This window comes from Chlorocebus sabaeus, chromosome 11 (assembly GCF_047675955.1).
Source record: "Chlorocebus sabaeus isolate Y175 chromosome 11, mChlSab1.0.hap1, whole genome shotgun sequence".
NCBI classification, from domain to species: domain Eukaryota; kingdom Metazoa; phylum Chordata; class Mammalia; order Primates; family Cercopithecidae; genus Chlorocebus; species Chlorocebus sabaeus.
In genome coordinates this window covers 59,330,083-59,355,992 of record NC_132914.1, presented here as the reverse complement: position 1 = coordinate 59,355,992, position 25,910 = coordinate 59,330,083, and the positions used below count along the sequence as shown (strand labels likewise).

Below are 25,910 nucleotides of genomic sequence, written 5' to 3'. Positions count from 1 at the left end.
TGTTTTTAACCACTATGTTGTATGTATTACCCATCTGATTCTCTGAAAATCTATATTCATCATTGTTTTCATCATCATTATTACTACTAGATAAACATTCAGTATGTGTAGGACACATTCCATTTAAGCCAACTTTTAATTATTCATGGTAAAGAAATGAAAAAAAAGTTAGGAGAAATTGAAAAATATATGCAATTTTCATGTTTCAATTTTAGGCAAAATTAGAAAATTATATATATATAATATACAATAATTATATATATAATAATTATATATAAAAATATATAATAATTATTATAAATAGAATGTTTCTTTAAAATATAATAGAAAAAAACTTTAAGAATCTAGTTGGTAAACTGAAGAGAATACTAGGTAATATAAAATCCCAATATTATAGTGTTTTAAAATAGACCTAGATTTTTGTAAGAAGCCTATTTGACCTCCTTGTTATAACAACTCTTTTATCTCAAAGGTAGTGTGTGCCATCACTTTAATGTGATTCTCAGAGTTCAGGACCCTAGACTACAAAACTAACTGATGATATTATAGTCAGTCTTTTTCACATTACTGTCTATATGTCTCATCTTTATGATGGGAAAGTTGAAGAAATTAGTGCAATGCTATATCTAGAAACCCCTCTTCAATGCCAGACTTTAACATTTATTAGCAACTTGATGTGATTTAGTGGATTTCAGAAATGTTTTATGCTTCAAGGAATGCTCTTTTTTGCCTATCACAATGGCTGAAATTCTTGCATTAGAGAGTCGTTCATTCACAGCCTGAAGACTTTACATCTAGAAGTTATTTATTAAAATTTAGATTTCCATTATAAGAATAATTACTCTATGTGGGCGATGATATAATTTATTGTCCATAGTAGGACATATTTCCAGGATAAACCCAACAGGAAGTCAGGACAACAGGGGTAAATCAGAGCTATCCAAAGCAAAATGGAAAATGTAATCATTCCAGTTGTAGGTAACTATTAGCTAATGTCCATTTTAAGTATTGGATGAAAACAAGTTTAGAAAGAAGACTCAATCTGAGCATGATTGTAATGCAGAAGTACTATGCAGGTGAAAGAATACTAGTAATAAATTTCAATTATTAATTTTATGGGTGACTCATCAGTACCAAATTCATCAGTAAAATTGAACCCAAGTCAAAATAACTTGACTTTCAGTTTTGCTAACAGATCAGGTGATATCGTTAAGTTTCTCCTCCCCTCATTCCATAAAAGAAAACTGAAGAACTTAACAAAATATAAGATGATATGTTTGGAGGCATTGGAAAGCCAACAAGAAAGCAAAGAGTTACTTGTTGAGAATTTAGGAAAGGATGAAGATCAACAGAGGTTAGTCTGCTCTTGTAAATCACTTAACCCATGGAGGCAATTATCAACATTAGAGAAGTGACTCAGTGGGTAAAAGTACATTGACGACCTTGCAGAACCCAGGAGACTGCCATAGTAGGCCCGGGATTGCTGAGAAGGGGAGCCCTGGTGAATCTCTCTTATTTCTTATTGTGAACCCAAAGTGCTACACCCCAGGAGGAAGAGGGAATTAAAAGTAGAACAGCCCTCACAGGACTCAGTCTGAATCACTTTAATACCTGAAATTAGATTGAGGTGAGCAGATATTTTTAAGCTATGCTTGGCAAAAGCAAATGTAATTCTTCTCTGGAAAGATTATAGCCCCAGTCTCACAATCACTCCACAAATAATTTTGCAAATACATTCAGCATACAATGAAAAATAACCAGGCAAACATGAAGGCAAGGCAATGTAAACAAAAACAAACAAAATAATATACAATAGTGAATTATTAAACTGTAGAACTGCTGCGCTAAGATAAACATTAAAAAATTTGTAAAAGAATGTTTAACTTCCAAGTCAACTAAAAAAGTGGACTAATAAAAAATACAAAAGAAGGCAAAAGAGGAGAGAAAATAAATCTAGAACAGGTGGAATAAATAGAAATTACTCAATAATGGTAGCTGTAACTCAGATATATGAGTGATTATATCAACTGCTAATGTGATAAATAATTAAAAAGCAAATAAATAAATGTTTAGAATGATGAATATGCTAATCACCCTGAGTTGATCTTTATGTAATGTATATATGCATTGAAACATCACACTGTATCACATAAATATGTACAATTATTATGTGTCCATTATGAATAAAATAAACTTTTTAAGAAAGCCAAATACAAAGATTGTCAATCTGTATCAAAAGATCAAAACACAAGTATATGCTGTTTAACAGATGTACATCCAAACTATAAGAATTAAGAAAAATGGAATATAAGACAATAATGGGAAAGATACACTATGCAAATATCAATACCAAAGAATTTGCAGCAAATACTATTGCTAAAGAAGGATATTTTCTAATTATAAAAGGCCTAATTCCTCAGGAGGAAACCACATAAATGACTTTCTGCTTGTATTAGTGCCTGCCTACCACTTCTATTTTCGTAAGAATTAGTTAACTCGAATTAAGTTCTCACTAACGCTTATTAAGTTCTCACTACAGCCAAGCACAACTCCAAGAACTTTATATACACTAGCTCATTTAATTCTTACAACCACCCCATAAGAAAGACTTGATTATTATCATCCTTTTACAGTTGAGGAGATTGAGGCATAACGAGGTTGTCAACTCCTAAAAATAGTGAGTATATTGGTAGTTGGCAGAGGGAAAGAGGGGGTGATGAAGGGGAAAATAATATAAAGGTAGTCATTACCACTGACACTTACAAATGGTAAAGATGGTAAATTCTTTATGTATATTTTTACCTCAATATAAAAAAAAAATAAAAAGAGGTTGCCCAAGTTACACTGTGAGTAAGCAGTGGAGCTGAGATCAAATCCAGGCTATATAGCCTATAAGTCATGAAAATAAATATTTGAGTAGGAAGAGCCTAACTGATCCAAATAATTTTTGGCTTTGTCTCTGCTGCACATTTCAAACCAGTTTGCCATAAATGCAATAGGGCCTAATATATTCCTTTCTCCGTGCTTCAAATATTAGTTTAGATTTTTATCTATATCTTTCAGAACTCCCAAAAGTCAAGATATGGCATATTTTCTCCTGACTGAACTCGATTTCTCTTGGATTTCATTAACCCAAGAACTGCTGAATAGGTTGAGTATATAAGAGATGGGTTATACCATCAAAGACTTCCTCATGGATAGATTTCTTGTTCTAGATTGGTTTTCTATACTAAGGAATATCTCAATATAGCTGAAATTTAAATGAATATAAACCATGCATTCAGGAATTTTCTCCCATCAGTCAGCTGAAAACATTTGGCAGGAAAATCTTCTGTTGCTTAACGCATACACACACACACACACACACACACTCACACACACACGATCACTAGCTCACTCCACCTTGTCCCTCCCCAAAACATTGCAAACCATCGCCATGTGAACCCCCAAAGCATTGCAAACCATCACCATCTGAATGGAAGGAACAGAACACTGGCCTCCAGGACTTATAAATGGGAGTCTACATGGTCTCTCATGCCCATCCAACCTCTATCCAGTTTCAATTTCCAAGCATGAGGCTTTCTAAGGGAGGAAGTTACAAAGTCATGTGTGTTACTGGAAACTTCATTGCATTTCTTTTTAGTGTGACTCTATGAGAGCAAGGACCATGTCTGCTTTTGCCTATAGTTTAGCCTTAGTAAGTAACGTGGTAGCACAGTAAGATTCATTGAATAATGCATTGAGTTATTCATCGAATAAACAAGGAAGTAAACAGACAAATGAACAAACCTGTGATCTCATCTCCTACTACTTTCTTCCTTGCTTATTTCACTGACACCACACCACCCTTTTGTACTTTTCTCATCTCAGGTATTTTGCAGATGCTGTTACCTCCGCCTAAAATGCTCTTTTCCCAGCTACCAACTTGATTGGCTCTCTTATCTCCACATGCTCTTACTGAAACCTCACTTTCTCAGCAAGTCTTCCTCATCTACATCAACTAAAATTGTACATCCCTGTCTCAAAAATCCCTCTCTTTCTCTTGACTTAATTCTTCTCTTGGCAGGGCCTAAAAGTCATTAAAATTTTATGTATTATGTCTGTTGTTTGCCTGCCTCTGTAGATAGTCAGTTCCACAGAGGAGTGATTTTTGTCTTTTTCTTCACGCCTAGAACAGTGCCTCCCACTTAGTACATGCTCAATAAATATTAGCTAAATGAAGGAATAGAAGAACCTGGAACACATAACCTGTTTCACTGGTTTTGAAGCCCAGAAGTAAGAATCCCTTCCCCAGACTATCTCTTCCTGCTTCCCTGCATCTTTGGGAAGTTTCACTTAATTTTTCTGAGGTTCAGTGTCCTCAACTATAAACTGGAGATATTGGTAATTAGTAACAAAGACTAATAATAGTAATAGCAGTAAATCATAAATGGGGACTGTCTCACAGAATAATTCTGGGGGTTTTACAAAAGAATATGGAAGTTTACTAAGTTGTCTATTGATGCCAACAATTATGATCTGAAAGGTCGAAGTAAAAGAATAATGAGCAGGGTTTCAGGATTCCTCGAGTAACAGAATGAGCAGCAGTTTTAACTGAAACCCAATTTTTTGGTCCTAGTCTAAGCCAAAAATTTGTAGCACTTCTGCTAAGCAAAAATTAACTGCTGGAAAATGAAAGATAGGAGGTAGGACTAACTTGCAGCTCCCACTTAGACAGACAGAACAGCGTGTGGAGACTAACACTGTAAACTTTTGCTTTGAAAACCACCACAGGGACATACCAGAAAAACTAAAAGAATTCACAACACGTCGCTTGTTGCCGTAAACTTCACAAGACAGACAAAAAACTCAGTACCCAAGTTTGGAGGGGTAAAGTCCATCTTCTTTACTGGGGAAACTGAAAAACCAGATGTTGGGAGAAGGATTTAACCTCACCTCGATCTCAAACAAATTTAGAGAACAGAGCAAGGTATGAAAGTAGAAGAAGTAGTGGGAAGAACACTGTAGGTACTGCCTTTCCCCAGGGAAGCCATTTCTGACTTTATCTCACAGGGGTCCTTGGGGAAGGCAGTCAGTGGAATTGGGGAAGGGCCACAAGGAGAAGGAGACTTCCAGTTGAACTTTATAATAATTTCGACTGAGTGCAAATTTTCCTGGGCAGAATCCTGTGGTAGGGGTGCAAGTGGGAAGTATAGATATGAGCACAGAAGCCGCAACAGACAGGGAGGGGCAAAGCCTGAAATCCCTGCCTGCTTTCTCAGAGGGAAGACTTGTAGCCTGGGGCAAGATCTCAGCCCTGCACACTGAAGGCCTGGATATAAATTTGGCTCTGTTGACTGTTGGGGGAGCATGGTGGGAATAAGACTGGCCTGTTGACTGTGTAGGTGTTGGGTGATGCTTATCACTGCCAGCTTTCCCCCACTTAACCTGGTGATCTGTATGGAGCAGCAGAGGCAGCCATAATCCCCCTGTAACATAAATCCATTGGCCTGAGGACCACACCCCCATACCATACAGTGGCTACAGCCAGCCCTGCCCATGGAGAGTCTGAGATCAGACACACCTAACCCTGCACCCACCTGATGGTCTTTCTCTACCTACCCTGGTAGGCAAAGACAAAAGACGTAAACTTGTAGGAGCTCTACGGCCTCACCGATTGCCTGAGAAACCCAATACTTATTCAGGTGGCCTGAGGGCAAGCTTCTGTCTCCCCTGTACTACTGCAGCTGATATTCTCTTGAAACCACCACCTCCTTGCTGGAGGCCAACTAACTCAAGATATTATACCAACTTAGAACAACCCTGCTCTGAGGAAGGAAAATACACCAGCTAATTCCACTGCCTATAATATCCTGACTAACCAGAGGTCATAAGTCTGTCCATGTGACAGCTTTACTGCTAGCATAATCAGTGTTCAGAAAAATCAGTGCACTAAAGAAAACTGCAGTAAAGGACCCCATAGAATTTAATTCACTTCCTTGCTACATCCACCACAGCAGGTGTTGGTATCCATGACTGGGAGACCTGAAGACAGATCACATCACAGGACTCTTTGCAGACACTATCCAGTACCAGTCCAGAGCCCAGTAGCTCTGCTGGATGGCTAGATCCAGAAGAGCAATAACGGTCACTGCAGTCTTTCTCTCAGGAAGTCCCATCCCTAGGAGAAGGGGGACAGTACCATATCAAGGGATCACCCCATGGGATAAAAAATTGGAACAGCAGCCCTTGAGTCCCAGATCTTTCCTCTGACATAGTCTACCCAAATGAGAAGAAACAAGAAAAAATAATTCTGGTAATATGACAAAATAAGGTTCCATAACACCCTCAAATATCACACCGTATCAACAGCAATGGATCCAAATCAAGAAGAAATCTCTGAATTGCCAGAAAAAGAATTTAGAAGGTCAATTTTTAAGCTAATCTAGGAGACACCAGAGAAAGGTGAAAACAAACTTAAAGAAATTTTAAAAATAATACAGAATATGAATGAAAAATCACCAGAGAAATAGATATCATAAATAAAAAACAATCACAACTTCTGGAAATGAAATACACACTTAGAGAAAGGCAAAATACACTGGAAAGTGTCAACAATAGAACAAATAGAAGAAAGAAATTCAGGGCTCGAAGACAAGGCTTTCAAATTAACTCAATCTGACAAAGAAAGAAAAAAAATTTAAAAAATTAATAGAGCCTCCAAGAAGTTTGAGATTATGTTAAATGACCAAACCTAAGAATAATTGGTATTCCCAAAGAAGAAATCTAAAACTTTGGAAAACTTATTTGAAAAAATAATTGAGGAAAATTTTCATGTTCTTGCTAGAACTCTAGATATCCAAATACAAGAACCTCAAAAAACAAGTGGGAAATTCATTGCAAAAAGATTATTGCCTAGTCACATAGTCATCAGGTTATCTAAAATCAAGATGAAAGAAAGAATCCTAAGAACTGTGAAGCAAAAGCATCAGGTAACTTATCAGATTAACAGCAGATTTCTCAGCAGAAACTATACACACTAGAAGGGATTAGGGTGCTGTTTTTAGCCTCCTTAAATGACAAAAAATCAGCCAAGAATTTTGTATCTTTCATTTTCCAGTAGTTATACCTAACCAAGGAAGTGAAAGTCCTCTACAAGGAAAACTACAAAACACTGCTGAAAGAAATCATAGACGACGCTAACAAATAGAAACTCATCTCATGCTCATGGATGGGTAGAATCAATATTGTGAAAATAAGCATACTGCCGAAAGCAATCTACAAATTCAATGCACTTCCCATCTAAATACCACCATCATTCTTCATGTAACTAGAAGAAAAAAATCCTAAAATTCATATGGAACCAAGAATGAGCCCACCGATTAGAGATAAAACATATAGAAAAAAGTTATTTTACTCTTAAAATATTCAATGCGTATATATCAAATTTAAAAAAAAAGAGTCCCTGAAAACATTTCTGTTTTTGAACAATGTAAAGAAAATGGAGGATTAGAAATGTGTAAATGATGTATTTCTCCATGTGCAACTTGCTTTTTCTAAAAAAAAAAAAAAAAAAAAAAAAAAACTCTTCTGAGATTTTTGTGCACCCATCACCCAAAGAGTGTACACTATGCCCAATGTGTAGTCTTTTATACCTTACCCCTCTCCAACCCTTCTCACCGAGTCCCCAAAGTTTATTGTATCATTCTTATGCCTTTGTGTCTGCGTAGCTTAGTTTTCACTGAAAAGTGAGAACATATGATGTTTGGTTTTCCATTCCTGAGTTACTTCACTTAGAATAATGGCCTCCAACTTCATCCAGGTTACTTGCTTTGCCAAAACAGGACTAAGCAAAAGGAACAAATTTGGAGGCATCACATTTTCTGACTTCAAACTATACTTCAAGGCTATAGTCACCAAAACAGCATGGTACTGGTATAAAAATAGGCACGAAGACCAATGGAACAGAATACAGAACCCAGAAATAAAGCAAAATATTTACAGTGAAATGATCTTTGACAAAACAAACAAAAGCATAAAATGGGGAAAGGACAACCTATTCAACAAATGGTGCTGGGATAATTGTCAAGTCACACATAGAAGAATGAAACTGGATCCTCATATCTCACCTTATACAAAAATCAACCCAAGATGGATCAAAGGCTTAAATATAAGACCTGAAACCATAAAAATTCTACAAGACAACCTCAGAAAAACTCTTATAGACACTGGCTTATGCAAAGAGTTTACAACAAAGAACCCAAAAGCAAATGTGGCAAAAATGAAGATAAATAGATGGGACTTAATTAAACTAAAAAGCTTCTACGCAGCAAAAGTAATAACTCTTCTACACAGCAAGAATAAACAGACAACTCAGAGTGGAAGACAATACTTGCAAACTATGCATCCAACAAAAAAGTAATATCCAGAATCTATAAAGGAACTCAAATCAGCAAGAAACAATCCCATCAAAAAGTGGGCTATGGACATGAACAAATATATATATATATATATACACACACACACACACACACACAAATATATACACACACAAATGGCCAACAAACATTAAAAAATGCTCAACCTCACTAATTATCAGGAAAATGCAAATCAAAACCACAATGGAATGGTCATAATTTAAAAGATCAAAAAATAATAGACATTGGTATGGATGTGTTGAAAATGGAACACTTACACTGCTGGGGGGGATGTAAACTAGTACAACTACTGTGCAAAACAGTGTGGAGATTTCCTAAAGAACTAAAAGTAAATGTACCATTTGATCTAGCAATCTCACTACTATGTATCTACCCAGAGGATAAGAAGTCATTGCATGAAAAAGACACTTGCCCATGCATGTTTATAGCAGCACAATTTGCAATTGTAAAAATATGGAACTAGCCCAAATGCCCATCAATCAATGAATGGATAAAGAAAATGGAATGGAATGCTACTCAGCCATAAAAAGAAATGAAATAATGCATTTCACAGCGACCTGGATGGAGGCCATTATTCTATGTGAAGTAACTCAGGAATGGGAAACCAAACATCGTATGTTCTCATTTATAAGTGAAAGCTAAGCTGTGCAGACACAAAGGCATAAAAATGATACAATAAGGTTTGGGGACTCAGGGAGAAGGACTGGAGAGGGGTGAGGTATAAAAGACTACACATTGGGTATAGTGTACACTCTTTGGGTGATGAGTGTACAAAAATCTCAGAAATCACCACTAAAGCACTTATCCACATAACCAAAAACCATGTGTTCCCCCAAAAGTATTGAAATTAGAGAGAAAGAGAGAAAAGAAAGAGAAAGAAAGAGAAAATAAAATAAAAAATATGTAAAATGTGTCTTCCCTTTGTTCATGCAGTTCCACATTCAGAAACTATTATGAGGGGGAAACCCCAAAGCAAAGTATCAACAATAAAAAATAAAAATCATATCCACTTACACCAAAAAATTAGCTTCTATTTGGCTTTAAAAATACCAGTCTCCAGATTTGATAGGGGGAAAAAAAATCAGGAGAGAGGTCAGGCATCCTGAACTGTAATATATAGAGTACATAATTCTGTTTGTGTGCGTGCACATAAGTGATTGCATGCACAATATTATTTGGGGGCAATGGTGAACCAATCATTGTGCTATTTGTTTACTGTGTTCTATTATAGGAAATTTGATGCTATTTCATTTGCACCACCATATTGATGTCAAGTGAGCATGTAATTCCTTGGTGTAGGGTAATTGTCTCATGAAATATTTCAGGAGAAAAATTTCCTGACAGTGTTAAGCAGCTGTATGGAAATTACTCAGGAGATAGGTATTTTTTTTTTTAGTGGGATAGCTTCTAACTGAAATATTAACTGTAATGAATATGCCAGCATCAACCTTGATGCATTCATTTGGACATTTTCCACATCCCAAGTGATTAGTCTATTACCAATTAGAGCATCACAGATTGCTATTATCTTCTTGCATTATTATTTTCATGAATTAATTTTGTTTTTAAAATCAGACCTTTTCCAAATGAGAATAAATTTAAATATCTGAGGTGAAAATGTGAAGCTGAATGTCAGGACCCATGCATATCTATAATTTCAAATTCTGAAACTGCAGAATTATAGGGATAATCCTAGAAAAATTAAAAATTGAGGAACTGACCCTTTGGGTCACCTAGTCACCCCCCCTTACTGTTTACAGAGAATCCAAATATTGATTCTAGCTTTTCTTCTTCTGAAATTACTTATCACCTTTTTCCTTATATTAATTCATTCATGTGTTCATTTATTTATTCATCTCTCCATGCATCCATTGTTTCAATGTTTCATTTAATAAATATTAGGCATCATGTATGTGCCTGACATGCTGCTTAGCACTGAGGAAACAAAATGTATGCTAATATTATTTTTCTCCAATACCTCATATTTTAGTGAGAGAAACATTAATAATCATAATGTGATGAGATATGTCTTATAATAGAACTATGACAAAGTGCTGATTGGATAAATCATGAAGTGGCTACATTTCTTCTGGGGTTTGAAACAAGTATATTTTAGGCAAAGCTAAAACAAACACAAAGATAAGGGGACATGAATGGGCACATCAAGTCCTAGGATTAAATAGATGTGACTAGAGTAGAGCAGGCATGTTTTGTGGAGGCATTGGGAAGAAGGGGAGATGAAGCTGTGCATTTGGGGTCTAATCATGAAGGATCTTATATATCATAAATAAGTTTATGTTTCTTCCTGTAATAGGAGAGTATTGTAGATTTTTCTTTTCAGAATGATGGTGGCAAAGAGGAGGAGGAACATCAAGGAACAAGACAACTCAGGGCATTATTGCAATTATACACACCAGGTGGAATAAAGAGTGTAGTAGTGGGACCAAGGGTAGGAAATAGATTAGAAAGATGATTAGAAACTGATTAGAGATAAGACATATAGGAAAAAGTTATTCTACTCTTAAAGTATTAAATGGGTATATATGAAATTTTAAAAAGTCCCTGAAAACATTTCTATGTTTTTGAACAACATAAAGAAAATGGAGGATTGGAAGTGTGTAGATGATGTATTTCTCCAAGTGCGACTTGCTTTTTATTAAAAAAAAAAAAAAAAAAAAAACACTGAAACTCTTCTAAGTTTTCTCAGTCTTTATGATTTATCTTCAGCTGCATGTGTCCACTGCAAGTCATAACACTGACCCACTTCACAACTGCGTTGGCTTTGATATATCTAAATAAAGGCCTCTAGATTCAACTCTGTGGCCAGAATACAAAAGTTCCACTCTTCCTCAAATCATCATTTAAATCTTACTTTTTCTGGTTTAGGAGGGAGAGGCCAGGATTAGCAGGGATAAGAAAACAGGGGTCTGTTCTAGTTGCTCAATAACACAAATATTTTCAAAATTGGAAAATATATTTTTCTACTAATTACATGATTAGTCTTTTTTGTTGCTATTAGTTTTAACTATTCCAGCCTCTCAAATTTATGTAGAAAGTGCTTTACTTTTAACTTATACAACCAAAACCCCTCTATTGTCAGAGTCTAAATTACTATTAATAGTCAATTTGCATATGATTTATTATTTATTGTTACTCATACTTTTCTGTCAACTACTGAATTATTATTCAAATATTTGAAATTCAAATAGTATGTTTTGATATCGCTGGAGTACTTTGGAAAAGAGAGTATAAATAAAACTATTTTTTTTTTTTTGAGACAGAGTCTCACTCTTGTCACCCAGGCTGGAGTGCAACGGCGTGATCTCAGCTCACCGCAACCTCCGCCTCCCAGGTTCAAGCGATTCTTCTGCCCCAGCCTCCAGAGTAGCTGGGATTACAGGCAACCGCCACCACACCCAGCTAATTTTTTTTAAAATTTTTAGTAGAAATGGAGTTTCACCACGTTGGTCAGACTGGTCTCGAACTCCTGACCTCAGGTGATCCACCCGCCTTGGCCTCCCAAAGTGTTGGGATTACAGGCATGAGCCACCACACCTGGCCAATAACACTTTTAAACTCTATCTATATCTATAAAATGTCATAAGTTACAACTGAAAAATGTCATGAATCTCATTCTGTCTGTTAATGAGGAATACATAATTAATAATGATTAGAGAGCAACAAAGTTGACTTGAAAATGAATGCCACCCAGGGGTGACTAGACCTATATGTTGGTTAAATGGCTTGGTTCCATTTATCACCCTTAAAGTGTGTATGGTTCAAATTCCTGCCTCAGCAAATTACAAATTACTCTAGACATGGATGATCAGGCAAGGCTGTGAATGATTAAGATCACAAATATTTTATCTTTGAATTATAATTGATTATTACTACCTAATATTGTTTCTACAATTATTTTATACTTTTATACTTAAATGACTATCTCTTGATTTCTGTGTACTTTCTTCCTTGCTTTTAATGAACTTTTTTCTTAGGTTTATGCAGAATGCTCCCCAGATATTCACAAGAAATGCTTACTGTCCTTTTTAAAAATTTCTTGTAAAAACTGTTTATTTTAGTCCCATTTAAAGGTGTGTCTCTTTGAAATTAAAAAATGATGTACTAAGATTATATAATCTTCTAAGAGAGATACAAACCTATCCCCATTGTGAGCTTTTTTGAAGGTAAAGGACATTATTGTCTTGTTGTCCCTTTATGCTTGTTGTAATGTCCCCTTTCTCCCAGGTTTGCTTTCTGTAATAATCTGTTAAACAGTGGAGTGCCTGACATGTGTTTGTTCCTTAGGCAAACGTGTAAAACTCTTCAAGTTCGAATGGAGAAGTAGAAAGAGAAGGTTTCTGCTGTGCCTGATGACAATTTTTGATTTCTCCACACTCAAAACAGTTTTGGCTCCATGTTGGAGCACTAGTTGTGGCGAATCCTAGTGTTGGTCGGATTCTAAGGAAGGGACAGAAGTTTCATTGAGAAGTAAAGATTCAAAACAACTCCAGAAATGAGCTCCCGTCTTGGTTTACTGCTCACAAAGCAGCAGGTGTGTACATGGTGCTAACAGGATTAACTATGACCTACTCTTTCTTGTGGTTACCATTAGCATTTAAGTGCCCCTGATTTCAGAGGGAGATAATGAACTTGGTACAGCTTTAGGGAGTCAGAGGGCAAAGACTGCCTCAGTGGTCAGTAAAGAAAGGCATTGGATTATTGTTATTAAAAAGTAGAGAGAAGCATCATTCTTTAAACTGATGTGAAGCTCATACACTGAACAAATAATTGGCCACAAAGAGCCTTTATGTATGTCACCTACAATGGCTCTGCAGTATTGTTTTCCCCAAAATAGGAAATGGATACTACAAAAATCTGGGTGTATTCTTGGACTTCTGTTAGTGTTCAAAGCACTATTATTTGGAAATAAGCATGAAAAGTACTGAGCCATCAGACTCTCACTTAATCTCCGTAAACCAATTAAGGCTGCATTCTTACTTAATGGTCCATTCTTTATATATTTAAATTGCCCCATAATTGAATATTATTTCATACCTGCATCTAAGCATTACAAATAATTAGATTGAAGCATTCATATTTTGGTAAACTTTGGAAATTCAAGATTACTGAACTATGATGGTTGTTATCAGAAAAGTCCAAAAAGAATTATACCTAGGAAACCGAAAAAAAGAAAAAAAAAAAGCAAAAGCACCCAACATGTTAAACATCACCATCTATGTTGCCCTATCCTTCAGAAAATTGATTTTAGTTTGAAATTTATGGAAGGGGATTTTTTAATACAAGATCTACCACATATAGAATGATTGTCTCTTAATTTTATGGAAGATGATAGGGATGGAGAGGAGAGAATGCTCCATCTCCATGTGCTGCTTCTGGCATATTCTCAAAAACTGCTGATACTACTTTTGTCTTTCCACAAGTTACATCAAGTCCTTTTAAGTGACAGCAACATATCCTTCATTCAGACAGGTGTGTAACAGTCCGAAGGGTTCTTCCTGCCTGCTGCACAAACAAAATCAATTCATAGAGACCATGGCATTGCAATAAAACGTTTAATTGATGAGAGGCCAGCCACGTCACACAGGAGATGAAGTTATTACTCAAATCAAACTCCGTGATAATCTAGGGGCTAGGGATTTTCAAAGATAGTTTGGGGGAAGGGGTGGGAGTGGCTAGGGAATGGTTGCTTGCTGCTGTTGGTTGGGGATGCAGTCATACAGGTGTGGGAAATGGTACTCCTCCAGGCTGAATCGCTTCTGGGTGGGGCCACGGGAGCAGTTGGTGGGTCCATTGGTGTCAGGCATGCAAAAACCCTGAAAAGATATCTCAAAAGACCCCTATTAGGTTCTACAACAGTGATGTTGTCTGTTGGAGTAATTGGAGAATTTGTATCCATTGTGACCTCCAGAACAATGGCTGGCAATTGTTTATGTCTATGCCTTAGCAGAATTCAGGCTCCTCTATCCTCCTAGCCTCGTGATCTTTCCTTAGCTTTACAAAGGTGATTGAGTTTTGGTGAAACCCTATTATTATTTAAACTATAAACTAAATGTCTTCCAAAGTTAACTTGGCTTAAACCCAGAAATAATTAAGATCAGGTTGGATACCAAAGGCAAGATAGGGTTTAGCTAGATTAGATCCCCCCAACTGCCATAATTTTCTCCCTGATACAGCTTTTGCAAAGGTGGTTTCAGTATCTCAAGGAAAGGTTGTCCCTAAGAGCCATTTGTATTTGTAACACAAACCAACAAAGAAGTTAAGAGAAAATGCTCTCTAGGCTACTAAAAGGAATTTCTTCCAAGTTTCAGCTCTTCTTCACCCCTAACTCCAACTATCTTAAACTCATTTTTTAAAGTACAATTTTTAAAGCTTCTGTAGTGAGACTGGAATTCTTGAGGAGAATAATTCTTGACCAGATTGAAACTTATCAAGTAAAGCTTTCTGGCAGAAAGTGGATAAAAACTATCAATTCAAATTACTCTTTTACAAATGAGAGGCTAGTCTAAAAAAATGAACTTAATATCAAATTTAGCAGGTAAAGTACCTTTGAATTGAGTTCAGAATCTCAACTGTATGAACTATGCTGGCATATAGAATTAATATCTTAAAAAGTCTGCTCAGATTTCCTTGAAGCATTTAAAATAATTGTTTTTCTGACTTAAGGATTTTTTGGGTGTCTTCAAGAGATTTCTCCTTATTCCGTATGTTGTTGACTTTCACCATTATCTTAATTTTGTGTGTGTGATTCTGCACCTGAAACAAACACAGTGTGTGTGTGGGGGGGGTGCCAAGGGAAGGGGAAGCAAAGTCTTATCTTAACAAATGTTTTTTAAAGTTTCAAAGGAATTTATTATCTACTTAAAAATCAGGAAATGCTTTGTTTTGCTAGCATTGAATGTCATCCAGAGAGAAACGGCTGATCTGCTTCTGAGTGAATGAATGCACATAAATGGCAACACAGACAGTCATCTACTTCTGTGAGTCACGTAGAAGAGTTCATGGCAGGCACACTGTACAGCTTTCAAAGTTCCAAGAAACAGCGCAGGTCCATCTGTTCAAAAGATTCATTTCCAGTCGAGATCTTCATTTACACAGCATAGGAAGCTGAAAGCCATTGACAGATGTTGTGTATGTGGTAGGAGCTCACTAGTTCTGCATTCTAATATAATGATTAGGCCTTTTAGAAAATGAAGTCTTCAAAGTGGTTATACCACTGAAGAATTTAGGTGATCAGAACAATGTTTTATCCCATTTAGAAGTAGTGTTTCTTAAGAAAGGTCATAGTAGTTGGAAGCAAGAAGTGAGTTAGAACCTCACTGACTCCAACCAATATGCTTGGTAGATAAAAGCTCGAGTTTCAGAGATTTTTAAAAGTGACTTATCCAAAGTTCTACAACTAGCATGTGGTAACGCTGGTATAAAACCTTGGTCTCCTGACTAGCAGAATAAGGCTGTCCCCTTCAGGCATATCTGGTATTCTATTTCTTTCCAGAAGTCTAGAATGATTATATGTCAAGTCTGAAAAATCTTTTCTTTTTTTGCTTCCTACACTGATACTCACACTGATTTATACCAAAATATAATCAGCTAGCTACAGAAATGCTGTTGTTTCAAATTACTTTTCCACTCACCCAAGGCTGTTAAATTTTTCAAGAATTTATAAAATAGATAACTGAGAATAGTTCAAGGTCCTTTAGTGGAAATGTTGATCTTAGCTGAAGTATTAAACATATCTCAAAGTGTTAAAATAAATGTTCAGGCCAATCTAGTGAAAGCAGTTCTTTGGAGGTAAAACTAACTTGTGGTATGAAAATACAACGGTTTTCAGGTTTCTAGGGGTCACTTCCATCATGAAAGTAAAATATAGGCTTAATTTTCACATAAATGAGTAGATTTATAAAAGTGATTCATATGTCACTATCTTATAGTGCCTTACCTTACTTGAAAGCTGTCTGGTCAGCTTGCTCATGCGTGAATATCCCAGACCAATAGGTGTCTTTCATTTTGTAATACCTCATTGCATGAAGTACTTTAAGATATGACAAGTACATTCACATATAGTTACAACCAATGTAATGACAGCTTTTCTCAAGCTTAAATGAGAAAGCCTGCTACTGCAGAGTAATGATGTTTTAATTGCACATTTAGTACACAAAAAGTGAAGCAAGAGCTTATTTCATGTACTTGTGAGAGCTACATTAAAAAAATACATTTGCAGTGAAGCAGCGATTATATTCCAAGAAAGGAAGAGTTCATTCAAATCAGCACTTAGGATGATGAAGGTATTCTATTCTCCTTTTTACCTTTATCTAATAAGTTAAATTTATTGTAAAGTTAGTTTGAAATCGTGAAATTGTGCCTATTTGTGATGTTATTAAGCAGCCATCTTAAAAGGATTGACCATGCACTGCATTTAATCCTGCCTCCTCTTAGAAGTATTACCACATTTCCTTGTCTTTCAGTTGTTGAACTAAAGAGTGCTCATCAGTCCAAAAATAAATGTTTATGTAATAACATGGATATTTTAGTGAAATTTTAACTCTTTTTAAAATGAAATTGACTGCAACGTTCATAATGCATTTTCACTTCTACTGTTCATAATGCATTTTCAGTTCTATTATATAAATATTGTTAATAGTTCCTCATAACAAGATTTTAATGAACATATTGGAGAAGATGATTTTTTAAATTAAGCTAATATCATATATGATTTATATTGATGCTGTGGAGGTTTGGCAGTGATTTCACAAATACATTGTAGACTGGCAAATGGAACAACTGAGATTTTTAAAAATCTGGGATATGGGGTAGAACTCAAAGAAAAATAATATCAGAAGAACCATCAATAAAGAATAGGGAAATTTGCAAATCTGCATTTTCTTTTGGCATAGTAATATCCCATTTATTTTTTAAGCATAGATAAAATGCAGTGCCAACTTCCTAAATATGTATCCTTTATGCAAAGTCTGATGGCACCTGGTTTATTAGAAAGACAAAGAGTTAGAAAAAAATGGAATTATGTTATCAGAGAAGACTAGTAACATATGTGCAGAAACAATCAGAGGCAAAACCTGGGAATTTAATACATTTGGATGCCTAAAAATTTACACATATCTGAATAATAATAGTTCATACTTCTTTAGCACTCTTTAGGTTCCTCGAACTGTTCTAAGCACGTAACCTATTAACTCATTTACTTCTCAGCTCATACAGTCCTATGATGCAGATGCTAATAGTATTTCTGTTTTACCTGGTAAATCATTAGCAGAACTGAGCATTGAAAACAGGCAGCCTACCTTCAGGGAACATCAAAGTGGTGCTTCATTTTTTTCTTAATTTTTATTTTTACAGTTTTTTTTTTTTTTTTCCCCCCCCCAAACAGTCTCACTGTGTCATCCAGGCTGAAGTGAATCAGCGAGATCATAGCTCACTATAGGCATGACCTCCTGGGCTCGGGCAATCCTCCCTGTAGCCTCCTGAGTAGCTGGGACTAGAGGTGTGCACTATCATGACTAGCTAATTTTTATTTTTTTATTTTATTTTATTTTATTTTATTTTTTTGTAGAGTCTGGGGGGTCTTGCCATATTACCCAGCCTGGTCTCAAAATCCTGGCCTCATGCAATCCAACTGCCTCAGCCTTTTAAAGCAGTGGGATTGGCCGGGTGCGGTGGCTCATGTCTGTAATCCCAGCACTTTGGGAGGTCGACAGGGGCGGATCACGAGGTCAGGAGATTGAGACCACCCTGGTTAAGACAGTGAAACCCTGTCTCTACTAAAAAAAAATACAAAAAAATTAGCCGGGCGTGGTGGTGGGTGCTTATAGTCCCCAGCTACTTGGGAGGCTGAGGCAGGAGAATGGCATGAACCCAGGAGGCGGAGCTTGCAGTGAGCCGAGATTGCGCCCCTGCACTCCAGCCTGGTCGACAGAGCGAGACTCCGTCTCAAATAAATACATACATACATATATACATACATACATATATACATACATACATACATACAGCAAGCACTGGGATTACAGGCCTGATCCACCACGCCTGGCCAGTGCTTCATTTTTAATATCTAACTTTTTTTATTAACAAAACAAGATCAAGAAAAGAAATAATTGCAAGATGATTCACTGTAAGCAACAGAAAATTAAGTCAATATATTTTAGAGAAACAAGAAGTAATACCTCCCTCCAATAGGTATCTTATGTATCACCTTTTGTATCTTGTTTGAAAATTTCTACTTCTACCATCTACTAATATTGAAAAGGCATTTACTGGGACAAGCACTTTGTCTGGATTATCTGATTTAATCACAATAGCATATTACACACAGGGAGGCCAAGGGTCAGCGAGTTTAAATAATTTATTCAACCCCATAGTGTTAGTGATAAGGCAAGGATTTGAACCTGGGCAGTCTGCCGAACAAAGCCTGAGCTATTTGTATTTATGCCTCTCACCATAATGTATTATCTCCTGCGGATAACCTAGTCAGCAGGACTTGAACAGGGGGAAGAAGGAATTTTAGATTTCAATATAATGATTGTAAGAATTTTAAGAATTTTGTAAAAGGACAGAATAGATTCTTGAATTTCCTTCCAACTTTGTAATTTACTTTAACTTGAAGATTGGCAGAGGAAATTTCACAATACTCAAACAGTAAAATGGAAACAGTATAAATAATTGAGTTCACCTAATTTCAAATTTCACTTAAATCATATACGTTATTAACCAGGTTTTATTTTCTCAATTTAAATTGTTGAACAGACTTAAAGACATGATTTTAGCATGAGTTGTTTAGAAATCTAATCAGGGCCCTATAATTGTTTTGTTGGCCTGTGATAAGTGGGTGCCCTGAATCTTAAATAATTACAACTTTTTGCTTAATGTTACCAGATTAGCATCTTCATCCTGGTTGACCACTACTAGGGTAGCTTCCTGCTTGTGACAGAAAAGCTATTATTATAATTTCTGCATTTTATATGTGTTCAGCAGCCCAGTAGTTTCACTTACCAAACTGGCTGGTATGCGGCACACACAAATAAGATTTGCGTAAAAAAGAACAGCTGTGTAAAATATTGCCTTTGGAAAGGCAAATTTACTGAGATAGTGATTATAGCTCATGAAGCTCAAGGCATAACCATAACAATCGTAGGGCCATTTCTCTCCCTCATGCAGTATTTTATATCTATTGCCCTCAGAACAAGAAGATAGTGTGCAATCATGGTAGCAAATGCTATTTCCCGTCCTGTAAAACTGATTTTATTGCAACCTCCTGCTTTTAGTTACTGAAAACTTGCCAAAAATCTTCCTTAGAAGGTAAAACTTAGTGCTTGGCCTCTTCCAAAAAATACGATTTGAATGAAAGAATGTCATTTAAGTTCTAAAAATATGGCAATGCTTAATTTGGTATATTAGCGATTACTTTTACTTTATAAAATGTTGGATTGTATAAATATTGCTTAAGCAAATCTTGCATATCAAGATGTTCCAGTTTAGAGTCTATAAAAGGTAAAATGACGTTTAAAATATGTTTCCCCCACTAGCATGCCAGAATTTAAACTCGGGTCACTCAGATTTATTTAAAATAAGCATATAAATTATAAAAGGTTGATACTTTTGTTTAATTTTAGGTAATAATTTTATTTGCAAATAGTATTTGGACCTTGCATAGTAAGCTTTTTTACTTGGTGATAATGTACCTATATTTAGAATCATTTTCCTATATATTTTTAAACCCTTGGTTTTCCCATCTTGTTTAGTGCAAACCTTGAGATCGTCAGGGAGGGTGCTGGTAGATATGCATGTTCATCTTTATTTTGTGTTGAAAAGGATGAGTCATTAGTTAGGCTTTAATTCCTTCAATGTAGTTCTCTAAACTTGCATGAATGTCTGTTAGTGTTGTTTAAAGAAAAACCTTAGCCGAATTAAATTGAGCAAAGAACAATTTGTGAATCAGGCAGTCTCCCAAGAGTAGGCTCGGAGACTCCGGCACAGACACGTGGTAGAAGATTCATAGACAGAAAAAGGAAAGTAACATACAGAAAACAGAAGTGAGGTATAGAAACAGCCAGATTGGTTACAGCTCAGCATCTGCCTTATTTGAACACAGTTTGAACAGTTTCGCTACCTTTGATTGGCCAAAACTCGGTGATTGGCATAAGAGTAGGCTACAGTGTGTTTAGACCTCTATTTAGGTTACAGTTTATGATGTACAGAGATAGCTTTAGGTCAAACTTAAAATATGTAAGGAGGAAGCTTTAGGCTAAACTTTATTTAACAGTGTGATTCTTTCGTTCTACTTTCAGTGACTCTTTTGTTAAAGATTTATACGTTCAAAAGCAAAAAAAAAAAAAAAAAAAAAAAAAAATCCCTCCTAAAATCCAGACCTTTTATTTTTATAGTTGTTCAGTGTTGACAAAACTAGGTGTTAAATAACATTATAATACTTGATCTTCATGGCAGTACTGCCATTCTGGCCTAAATACAGAGCTCTTGATGCCGAACCACCATGTGTCCTCCTATCAAAATCAAATAATTAAAAAAAAATCAAGTATTAGATTATACACTTTCATCTAATATTAGAAATGATTTATATCATATTATTCATCTCATAATATATGCTAGGATATTTTTAAAATTAGTAATCCAGGAATATTGTGTAAAAGTTAGGTGTGAGAATAGGTTGCTTTAATTATGCTGTAATCCATGTGTATTTAGACAATTACTTCTTTTAGTCATGTTTAAATTTTGTTTCTCTAGCAATTATGTTAGCTGATAGAAAGATATCATCATAAAAATGTATGTTTATGATGTTTTTGAGGATATGGGTAACCTCCTTATTTATATGTGTTTATATGTTTATGTGTGTGTATATATATATATATTTTTCTCTACAAAAATGGAGAAAGATTTGTTTTAGTTTCATAAGCCTTTTGTACTATACTTTTAATTTAGATATTTATTTTCAAAATTATATGAGTAAAGTTTTAATATATAAATAGTTGAGAGGATCATTTCTCTACTTTATATAAACCAGTAGAGTCAAATATTTATTTAGCTTGAAATGAAGATATAGGAATGCATCTATTACACTCACTAATAGATTACTTAGAACCTGAGCTTGAAGTGGATCAAGAGGACATGTGTCTTGCTATCATAGAGTCATGGCACCATGTTCATCCAGTTCATTTCCGCCATGTTTCTCCATTTGGCTACACGGAGCCGCAGCAGAGACTAAACCATTTATTCTCTCTCAATTTCCTCTCTCCATCTTTTACACAAACACATACATCTTCCTCTCTCTTTTCTTGTCTTTTCAGCATTAGTTTTGAAAATATGGTCCACGTTCATACTCAATTTGGAAGTCCTTCACAGAAATTGTATATGATGACTCCTGAATGGCAGGCAGATTGATAATTGATAATTGATAATGAGATCACTGCTACGCCTGAGATATCTCCTGCTCCCAGAGTCTCAGAGATTCAGTAGGCTCTTCATGTGTTTCCAACCCTCCATCCTCGGTTCAACTTCTTCCATGGTTGGGGAGTAAGATACTTCAGATACATAGGCAAAGAACTCCTTCCTCGGCAGTGCTAGCAGACCACTGAGACAGAAATAAGATGACTGCCTCCATACATGAAAACACATTTTTGCCTTCTGTGGCATCTCCCTTTGGTAGTATAATTTGAGACTAGCCATAGCAAAGTCTAGAACTAGCTTATTATTTTGTTTAATGTATTCATTTTTTAAATAATTGATCAGAAAACAATGAAACCAAAGACTTTTGTAATGTTTTTCAAAGGACAAGTAACAATGTCACTTAATAGAATAAAATCAAAGTTTCAACAATAATTTTTTAAAATCACTTTTCGTTTTAGCCATTCCTAGAAAAGACCTGTTAGGTAACTCTCTAAATATCCTGCCTGATATGAGAGTAGAATTAGGAATTTATTGACACAGCAGAAATCTTGATCAAGAGATTTCTGCTGTGTCAATCATCTCTTTTCCTCTCCCCTCTTTCTCCCTCTATCCTCTCCCTCTCTCTCGAAATCTTTTTTCCTCTCCCCTCCTTCTCCCTCCCTCCTCTCCCTCTCTCCTTCTCCCTCTCTCCGTGTGTTTTCCTCTGTATCTATGCATATATAGAGATGTATGTATATATGTATCAGTTATTCTATCTGTTTATTATTCTTTTTTCCTGTATACAAATGGTCTTTGGACTTTGGTAGGTGTGAAGTTAGTATGAATGTTTCTGAGTGATACTTAAAATAGCATTAATAGTATGTTCTTATCAATTTTATGAAAAATTTGGGGCACCTTTAACATTTGGTACAGCATTTTTTATTCCTTATTGTTTCTCTCCCCACATATTTTTGTCCCCCATAAACAGATTTTTTTTTTCAAAATATAATTGACTCAAATAAGCCCTCAATTTTTAAACTATTTCAAAAATGAACTTTATGGAGTCAATCCCCAAGGGCTTTTTGAGAATACGATGTGGCTATTTTGCTGGGAACAAATGTCTTTCTTCACTGAGGCCTAGTATGATGTGTTTATGATATTTAGGCTATGGCCACCAAGCCTATGCAACAAAACAAGGATTCCAGAATCACTCTCTGGGTCTAAGAGGGATATTGTTATCACCAGTTGGGATAATTCTAGCCACAGTTGTATTCATTTGGATAATTGTGCAAGTGACTCTAAAAATATTGTGAGATGATAATGAGAAAAAAAGTATATTTTTATATGGTGGAAATACCTGCATCTGGTAGTCCTTTAAAATTAAACAATGTATTTGAATAGCAAACACCAGCATTTTGAGTTACCAATTAATTTTTAATTGTGTTTAGTTTTAAGATTACTGGTATGTTATGAAATGTTGATTGTATTTTCTTCTTCCTTTGTAGGTAACCCATTAACCCAGGAGAAATCAAGTGATCCTCAAGGCTGATGACATTGAACATACGCATAGAAACTTAACTCCTGAGGTGATCTTGAAGGTTTTTATACCACTTGAAAGAGGCGCTCAAGAGTCTATTTCCAAAGGATTTCATGGCCTCTTCTTGAAATCAAGACTTTTTAAAAGTCAGACATGAACTTCTATGTCATGAAGATTTCAGCAGATTTGAACTGTGTTCCACTTGTAAATTGTTAAAAGAATTTGAAGTCGCTGTCTGCGGAGCTGGTGAAGAGTTGTTTTTTTCAGGGTGATGTCAGAGACAGTCACCTTTTGAGTTATTGGCTCCAGATGTGGCTACTTTTCTTGTTTCTGCAAGCTGTATCCCAAGTGCACTGTCCTTCTGTCCTGGATGTGTTCATTTGCTAGTGGGACTACACATGGTTTTAATGACATTTCCTTTGAGAACTTTTCCTCTGGCATGGTGTAGACTGAGACAATTTTATTTATACCCTAACCTTGGAGCTCGGAAAGCCTACGTGTTTTAACATCTTAAAGTTGCTTTTGTTAAAGGAATGGAAATATAAATCCATTGGTAATAACATTGGCAAGTAATAGTTATCTGAATAAATCAATCATATAAGAATGTATAGACAAGCTGACATATTTCCCTAAGGCTAACAACACCCTCCTGAAGCTCTTTGTCTAATATGTAGTACTTAGAACTGGATTACCATTTTCATTATATAATACTTTGTACCTCTAGAGCACTCTCCCTTTCTGTTTTTTTTTTTAAGTGAACTTTTCTTTAATTTTTTATGTTTACTTATTCCCTTCACAGAAATCAGCAGTGAGCAGTCAAGTTACTGGGTAGCCTTCAGTTCCAACAAAATTGACAGGGACGCATGTGAGTTTCTGATTTCTTAGCTTGAACATTATTCACTTAGATTTCTTCTAGTATTTTTTAAAAAAACCGTCCTATCTCATTTTAAAAGACTTTCTTTTGCTTGATCCCAATGACTGTTTGAATGCTTATATATTTGTTCAATCTGTTGATAGAAGAAATTGTTCCTTTTCCTCAGTCTCAAATTTATAAATATTTGCTTACAGTTTTCCTATTCAAACAATTTGTTAGGCCAATATTTTGTGACATTTTTGTAGCCATTTTAACATTTGTGGTTTTGGTTCTACAGGAAAGTCATAAATATTTAAAGGCCTTAAACATGTATGTACTTTTTTTTCCCTAAGTTATAGAATGTATAATTTTATACTACATTTGTTTTATTTCATTTGTGATATGAAGGGAGGGAAGAAAGAAAATTGTGTAGCCATTCGATAACAATATTGTGTAAACCTATAGTTTGAAGGAATGCAAAGAGAGGGATTTCTGTGTTTTACTCATTTTAGACTACTCAGAAGATGCTTCATAAATTGTCGTTTTAGAATTTCCATCATGGAAGGTGGTATGGAAGAAGGTATGGAAATATCTTGTATTCTAAAAACTCACTGGTATGGTCAGTTAGACATATGTTGGTTTCCAAGATGGAGGCCCATATATCCTGGGGAACTTTGGTCTATTAGTTTGTGACAATATTCAAAGACCAATACACTACTCAGACACTTTCCTAGGAAGAGCAACTAAAAATATAAAATTGGTTAAAAATAAAATCTGAAAAGTATACATCTCCCATTGAACTAAAATCCACTGTCTCATAAGTTCATGGAATGAAATGACTTTCTGCCTCCATTTTAATCATGCATAAAATGAATTAGATGGCTTTGAGTGGATTTTCACAATGGCTTAAGACTATATAAAATTATATATATAAAAAAACGGTTGTCCTGGAATTTTTGTATCAATTAGAATATCATTAATTTCTTTGTAACCAAGTGAAAAGCTATACTTTTTGGAAATTATGAATTTGTCCTAGGTTTGTTTGAGATTTGAGATTATAGATCATGCTTCTCATTTTTAAACTATGTTCTTTAAATCAACACTGGAAACTCTGTATTATATACAAGTGTAATACATGCATATAATAGAAAAAAATACGTGGAATTTCAAATATGCTAACTAGATTATCCCCAGTAGATTAATGTTGTGACTATTCAGAAAAGGTGAATAAAATTGGGATATAAAATGGACTGTCTTTCATAAATTACATTTATAGATCTGTTTTCTGTGTTTTATTTTAAAAGCATTTCAGTTATTATCCAGGGAAAACTCTGAATTCCTGGGGAAGATGACATAAGTTTTTCAATCTTTTTTTAAATAAAGATCCATGGCAAATCTTGCCATTTACACAAGGTTCCAATATACGAATGCTTCTTTGCTAGTATACAATTGAAATAGATATGCTTAACACTTGTGCTACTTGCCCATTTTGACTGTGAGTACAACTGGCATAATTTTCTAGCAATATGTAAAATGTATTTTATGAAAATTGTTAAAGATAATGACCTAGTTATCTTTCAAAATATGTATTAAGATATTAAAATCACAAATATGACTATAACCTTTAAAAAATTTTTTAAACTTTTTATTTTTAAGTAGATTAAGACTCACAGGAAGCTACAAGAAAGAGCAC

At 35.2% G+C, this 25,910-nt stretch overlaps 1 protein-coding gene across 2 annotated transcripts in view; it reads left to right on the top strand.

Annotated features, from left to right (window-relative positions):
- The window catches only part of TAFA2 (TAFA chemokine like family member 2), a 516,821-nt gene extending 491,325 nt beyond the window's left edge, over positions 1-25,496 (top strand). The window contains exons 5-6 of one of the 2 annotated variants that reach the window (XR_499238.3): positions 12,723-12,969; positions 23,333-25,496. Coding sequence is in view for 1 of the 2 variants with exons in the window: in XM_008003869.3 (XP_008002060.1) it covers positions 23,333-23,344 (12 nt within the window). In the remaining variant the exon portion in view is untranslated. The remainder of the gene's footprint in view (positions 1-12,722; positions 12,970-23,332) is intronic. The other variant, XM_008003869.3, reaches the window with a different exon arrangement.
- The last annotated feature ends 414 nt before the right edge of the window (positions 25,497-25,910 follow it).